Source organism: Hippoglossus hippoglossus, chromosome 23 (genome assembly GCF_009819705.1).
Source record: "Hippoglossus hippoglossus isolate fHipHip1 chromosome 23, fHipHip1.pri, whole genome shotgun sequence".
In the NCBI taxonomy this organism is placed as follows: domain Eukaryota; kingdom Metazoa; phylum Chordata; class Actinopteri; order Pleuronectiformes; family Pleuronectidae; genus Hippoglossus; species Hippoglossus hippoglossus.
In genome coordinates this window covers 17,911,599-17,918,599 of record NC_047173.1, presented here as the reverse complement: position 1 = coordinate 17,918,599, position 7,001 = coordinate 17,911,599, and the positions used below count along the sequence as shown (strand labels likewise).

Here is a 7,001-nt window from a genome sequence, read left to right as displayed (position 1 = left end):
GACCTCCAGCGTCTGTCTTTCCTCTCGTTGTGGAAAATGTCCTCCACAAATTGACTCTGCAAACAGGCCGCCCCAAAACGCACAAATTGAATAATTCGTCCCAATTAGCTGAACAAACACAGGTTCACGCATGTTAATGGGATTAACGAGCTGCGCTGAAGCGTCTGTTGACGTTTGTGTCCTAAAACCAACATCCTGTCCTGTAACGAGGCCGCGCTGATTAACTCCGAGCGCCACAGACGCTAACGTCCAGCTGACGTCCCGCCAAAAACAACCCGGGTGGCGTTTGAAGTGTGAGCGAGCGTCCGACAGACCTGAACAACAACACGAGGTTTCCAGGCCACCAGAGAAGAAGAGGCGGGAGACAAGAGGACGATGAATTCATTCAGGGAAAGTGATGAAATGAGGTTTTCCTTCCTGAGGACGACAGAAGATGTGATGTAACATCTGAGTGAACAACTTTATATAAACTGCTGCTTTTATTCTGAAATATGAGAAGACGTCAAGTCTCCTCTGATTGGTTGATTTCCTACGTAAAGACAAAAAGTCTTTATTCTGTGTTATTGGATTTTAAACATTATATTAAAGTAATTTATATAAACTGTTGTAAAACGTCATTATTCTCCAGCAGAGAGAATCAAAGTCGTGATGTTTAACAACAGGAAACTCGTCATGACTCATCGTCATGGAAACGCTGTCTTCATCAAACTTCCGTTTCTACAGTTTTTCACGTTAAGGTTTCTCTAAACGATTATTTGTTTGAATCACCGTCTGTAAATAACAATGAACATGTAGCACTAACATCTGCATCGCCCCCTGGTGGCTGGCTGCGGTATGGTTCACAAAGCTCCTCCATGTTAGCAGGAGGGACATGGACCAAACTAAAGAAATCAAAGTAGACGTTAAATAAATGTTGGTTTGGATGTTTGGGCGTCTGATCGTCGGGGGCTCGTCAGCGTCTGGACAGCGAGCGAGTGGACGTGTTGAGGTTTCTAACACGTGACGGACGTGAAACTGGACGAACACAAATATCTCAGGATGAAGCTTCTTCACATGTGAAACACAAACTCCAGAAAACAACACACAAGTGTCTGGACAGCAACTCTTTATAAAGATGGACGCCACCATCTCGTGTCCGAGTCCACGAGCACAGAAACGTCACAGTCGACGCTGCACTTCCCAGAATCCTCAGAGATTCCTGGAGTTATTAGAAACCCTCTTGATTGTTGTGTCTCAAAATATAACATTTCATGGGAAATGATTCCGACTCCCTGTCGCTGCGTCACAGTTCAGGAGGAAACTGTTTTGTATCTTTATAAAATCTGTCAATCAGCTGTTTCCATGGTGAAGAGCGTGTTTGCATCGTCTCCTTCGGTCCAGTCGAAAGCGTCTGGTCCTCGTGGTGTTGGATGTTCTGGATGTTACACAAGTGGACGGTCAGACCACAACCTCTTCATTTTCCCGTCTCATTATCCTCTCCACCTTCCACCTCGTCCACATCCATCAGGTCTGTCTGTGCCAGCCGCTTCCTGACGCTCCCACACTGACGCCCTTCATGCTCGTGGATCTTGTGGCTTGAGGCTTTGCCACTCGGGGCCCGCGGAGCGTTCTTGGACCGCCGAGGATCCACAGAGCCTCAGAACAGTAAACCTGGCAGAGGACGAGACCAGACTGTGGTCGGCCCCGGGCCTCGGAGTCAGGACTCGTCTGGGAGGAAACATGGAGACACCGTCAGACAGGAAGTCACTCCACAGACGAGTCTGCAGGGGGCAGCAGAGTTCAGCTTTAGAGTTTCACTTTACAACTAAAAGTCTTGTTGTTCATTTCATTAACACTGTTCTGACCAAGAAGACGACACAGGATCGATTCCCACGTGTTGGGATCGTTAACAAGGATTTCAGTTTAACGTCTGACGGCCTCTGAGTTGTAGCTGCGTTCACACTGAGCTCCACTAGGAGGCGCTGACGTCCAGACTGTGTGGAGCCGAAACTGCTGCTCGGTGGATCGTAAACATGAAGCTTTACGTTAGAAGTTAATCTTCATGTTTCTGCTGTTTGCTCTGGAGCTCCTCGTGTATCGGTCACGAAGGGTTAGGGTTAGTTAGAGTTAACCTCTCACCTCTAGGGGTTAGTTAGAGTTAACCTCTAAGGGTCAGGGTTAGTTAGAGTTAACCTCTCAGGGTCAGGGTTAGTTAGAGTTAACCTCTCAGGGTCAGGGTTAGTTAGAGTTAACCTCTAAGGGTCAGGGTTAGTTAGAGTTAACCTCTAAGGGTTAGACTGATCACAGGAGACCAGTCGAGATGCAGAGCTGCAGAAAGACGTGATGTCATCATTGTCTCCTCCACCAATGAGGCTGTTTACATCCCGTCTGTCTGTCTGTCTGATTGATTGATTGACAGCATCACATGAAACTCAGAACACGTGTGAAGACCGAACAATTTAGACTTTGGTTTGGATACAAGACATTTTTTTCTCTTTCTTTAACTTGGACTCGTTTTAGTTTGTGTTTGACAGGAAGTTAGTTGGAGTTAAAGTTCTCAGCAGGAGATTATCTGAACTTTTGAATAAGAACATGAAGAAGAAGCTGCAGTGACTCGAGCGTCTGATCAGTTCATCACTCAAGTCAAAAGTTCAGGACAAAATATCAACGGCACATTTTGCAGTTTCTCAGATGTGATTTGATATTAAAGTGAAAATCTTTGAAACTAAAAACGATATAAAAACATCTGATGATTGACAATATTAAATACATCTCTTCAAATAAAATGTAGAAATCTGGTATTTTCTTTAATGAGCTGCAGTTACGAGAGTGCCACCAGGCGGCGCCCAATGACCGATGGAGGTTAATTACTGTTTAATTAACATTAAGTATGTTAATGAACAGATTAATGACGTCACAGAGTGAAGCTGCTGGTTCACACCTTCACGCCTGAGACAACACTGACACCGTGAGGACAAACTGCGCAACTGCAGCAGCTTCACAGATATCAGCCGCCTCAGGTTTCATCATCTTCCGTTCATAGAATATTAATAAATGTTCTGTGGTTCATCCTGTTGAGATTAAAAACCAGTGAAAGAAACATTTAACTAAATATATTCTGTTTAGTTTTAATTATTTAACAAACCAGTTTGACAAATATATAACCACTAATACATGAAAAAGAAGTTAACATTTGTTCAGATTTTTTTAGTTACATTGACTAATTCTTTGTTTTCAAACATCATTTACTCTGAACGTCAGTTTCACTGATCAGAGACCAGAACATTTTCCCTTTATACAAAAACTCAAACCAACAGTTAAACTAATTTGTATTCATTAGACTCTTTGCTCAAACTACACAATTTAACTTTTACCATCAAACTACCTCAAAAGTATATATTTTTTATTTGAATAAACAAGTGAAAACCTCAGGGGACATGATGAAAATAATGAGTCACTGAAGCAGCTGCTCGTCTTCTACAATAGAAACTTTATTATTCCCCACACACAGTGACAAACTGGTTCTAGAAGAAGGTGTTCGGCCTCTTGGTGGTGAAACGGGGTTTGTGTTGGCGACGCAGGACCCGGTGAGGGAGTGGGAACTTGATCTTTGAGTCCTGCAGGGGGCGACAGAGACAATAAATGACGTTTAAACACTTGTGACGTTAAAAACACTCAGTGATCAATTTAAACATTTTTAAATCATGTCGCCAGTTTCAAAACCGCCAGGTTTGAAGATGGAAGCTGGAAATCTGGAAGAGGAATCTGGCTTTTTGTTTAGCGGGTTTATAAACTGGAGCTGACTAACGCTGAGGCAGCCCAGAGAGAGACCCGCGCACCATGAGGTCGCTCGGCACGCGGCGACGACACTTACGTGGAACTGCTTGATGGCTGGTCTGCGACATTTGTTGGCAGCGATGACTTGCACCTTCATTATCTGGATGGAGTGAGCGCGAGCACGATGGCGAGCTCCCATATCACGATCTGAAAGACAAACAGGTTTTATAACAACTCAACGTTATAGTTAATGTGTTAATTACCAGTTCAGACTGGAATTTATCAACATGAGTCAAAATGTAAACGATAGAAAACCAAACGTTAATAAATCGATTTAATGTCGTCTGAGTTCAGATGTTTCAGAAAAAGTTAAACTCTAACAAACTTTTAATTTAACATCAAACTAACGGAAGGTTTCTTCAGACACATGAACAACATGGACGAGTTACCGAGTGGAAACAGAACACACACTGGAGAGGTCACGACCCTGAGAAGTTTGTTTCTGTGATTGCGAACACGAGGAGTTTAGATGTGGACCCTTGGATTCACTTTCAGAGTCACGGCAGAGTCAGAGAAAGGCGACAAGGATCAGTTAGTGTCTGCACACCAGGCAACATCTGCACCACGGACATGGTGCGATCTTTGGGTTAGGGTGCAAAGGAACCAACGACTATATTAAAGCACTAAAACATAAAAACATCTTCATACTTCTGTCATGACTCAGTGGATTCATTAGATTTCTTCTCTTCCTCAAAGTGTTGACAACATATTTAAATTGAAGTTGATCTAATGTAGAATTCATTGTTCACTTTAGTTTGAAAAGATTAACAATTTAAACACTTTGGCTTCACTCTTTTTCTTCTTTACTTTGTTTTTCACTGAATGTGACCAAAGAAATCTAACAAGATAATTGGAAACCACAGAACAAAGAATCCCGTCACCTGCTGTGGGACAGCGAGTTATTTCTTTATTCGGCCACTTGGACACGTTTTGTGATTTGATGTTATTGCGATAATAGTTCTTTGTTTCTACTTGAACACGATATTAACCCTGACTCCAGATGTTTGTACTCACAGCACTGAGTGACGGCTCCAGATGTGGTCAGGTCTCTGTACTCTCTGTACATGTTGTGGGTTCCACTGCGAGAGTCGTAACGCAGCCAGATTCCGAAGTTCTTCACCTTCAGGGGGGTTTTCTCATGGACCTAAACAAGAAACAATTGATTTCTTAATGTGTTGCACTCAGTTTTCTGGATTTGTCTTCTCATCACTTCCACACCAGTCCGACACTGGACCAGTAGAACTGGGACACGTACCAGACCACAGTAGACGGTCTCTCCAGACGCCTTCTTCATCTTCCTCAGCTGAGAGACGAAGTACCAGAAGCGGGATTTAGCCACAACATGGTTCGGGGCGAAGATCCTCATCCGGTAGAGGGGGGGGGGCAGGGTTCTTGGCAGAGGGCAGGAGACGCCCAATGACCTTGTATTCCCTAAGCTGAGAGCAGGACAAACATAAAACTTAGAACTTCTGTAAAGGAACGTGTCCATCACATTAGACAGAACAGGAGTTCAGATGTGGACCCTTGGATTCACTTTCAGAGTCACGGCAGAGTCAGAGAAAGGCGACAAGGATCAGTTAGTGTCTGCACACCAGGCAACATCTGCACCACGGACATGGTGCGATCTTTGGGTTAGGGTGCAAAGGAACCAACGACTATATTAAAGCACTAAAACATAAAAACATCTTCATACTTCTGTCATGACTCAGTGGATTCATTAGATTTCTTCTCTTCCTCAAAGTGTCGACAACATATTTAAATTGAAGTTGATTTAATGTAGAATTCATTGTTCACTTTAGTTTGAAAAGATTAACAACTTTATTAAAAACACTTTGGCTTCACTCTTTTTGTTCTTTACTTTGTTTTTCACTGAATGTGACATCAAGTCAATTTAATATAAACCTGTCGACAGTTTAACACGTTACAGATGAATATTCAATCTAGAGTTACATTAATTAACTGTTAATTCGATTTATATAAAGTTATTTTACATTTTTAAAGTTATAATCCAAATATGTTCACGTTCCAGCTTCTTCCAGGTCAAATTAAAGCTTCTGTTAAACCAGAGGATTTGAGTTTGAAACAAATCAGTAATTAATCATAGGAATGTGTTAGAAAATGAACCAAACGTTCATCATCATTAATCTAAGTCCTGATGAGACAGTCACACTTCTGTAGATTATTAAACATTAAAAATATAGATTGTTTCCTCACATTTAAGATTTAAATTTCCACTGTGATGAAGTTGATGCATTAGAACCAGGCAGAATAAAACATTATTAATTTAGTTCACATACTCTAGAAGTCAAAGTTATTAATTTATTAATCTACAACAATAAACACGTGTCGGTGTCATCATGTTCCCACCGAGTTATTTCCCATGATGCTCAGCGCTGAGTCGGATTCACACTTTAAACATTTGAACTTTTAAACTCATTAAATTAACGTGAAGTTAAAATGAACGTTATCCACAGATGACGTCCACACTTCAGAGCCACATTAGCAGCTAACGCTAGCTCCCTGCTGGCTCGGTGCTAGCACAGCTTCATCTCGGTGGTTAACTTCCGATGTGAACTTCGCGAAGCAGCAGATCAGATTTTAATCTTTAAATGAGGATTATTTTTAAAAGTTGGACCGATTCTCCGGGTTCAGTGTCTCGGAGCTCGCCGCGTCCACATGGTCCGGAGGCCGCCATGTTGGAGACACTAGCGCCGCGGGAGAAAAGGCTTTAAATGTCGGTTCTGACGCGACCTTCGGGCCACACGGAGACTCGAACCGTGCGAGTCGAGCTTCATGAGCGAGACGCTGCCGTCGGAGTTCAGCTAACGACGGGCGACATGTTGAATTCGGAGTTTCTTACTGTTCCGGACGCCTTCATGGTTCCTCTGCTCACCGCCGCTGTAAAAGAGGGAGCTGCAGGGGGCGCACTGCGCATGTGTACAGCTCACAGGAAGCTGTCATCTTCAGCCCGGCCGCCCGCCCTCTGATTGGCTGAGGCTGAGGAGGAAGACTGACGATTAGCTGGAGTTAGAGAGAGAACATCAGGTTGAGCCAATCAGAGGAGAGAACGCCTGGGGGCGGGACAAGGAGACTTGTCCCGCCTCCACGTGCATATACGTACTGAATATATTGTTATAGATATTTAATAATAATATACACAATAAATAGAAAGTATATATACCATA

At 43.0% G+C, this 7,001-nt stretch overlaps 1 protein-coding gene and 2 non-coding genes across 3 annotated transcripts; all 3 read right to left on the bottom strand.

The window, feature by feature from the left end:
- Nucleotides 1–3,449: 3,449 nt before the first annotated feature.
- Nucleotides 3,450–6,719, bottom strand: rpl18a (ribosomal protein L18a). The gene is given in 6 exon segments (XM_034578634.1): nt 3,450–3,596; nt 3,854–3,963; nt 4,831–4,960; nt 5,072–5,212; nt 5,214–5,252; nt 6,677–6,719. Coding segments are annotated over 6 exon segments (531 nt in total). The 5' UTR covers nt 6,695–6,719; the 3' UTR covers nt 3,450–3,503.
- LOC117757742 lies at nt 4,284–4,415 on the bottom strand. Its single transcript, XR_004613197.1, has one exon. It is a non-coding gene; the product is annotated as a small nucleolar RNA SNORA68 (small nucleolar RNA).
- Nucleotides 5,329–5,460, bottom strand: LOC117757741. The gene has a single exon (XR_004613196.1). It is a non-coding gene; the product is annotated as a small nucleolar RNA SNORA68 (small nucleolar RNA).
- Nucleotides 6,720–7,001: the final 282 nt, after the last annotated feature.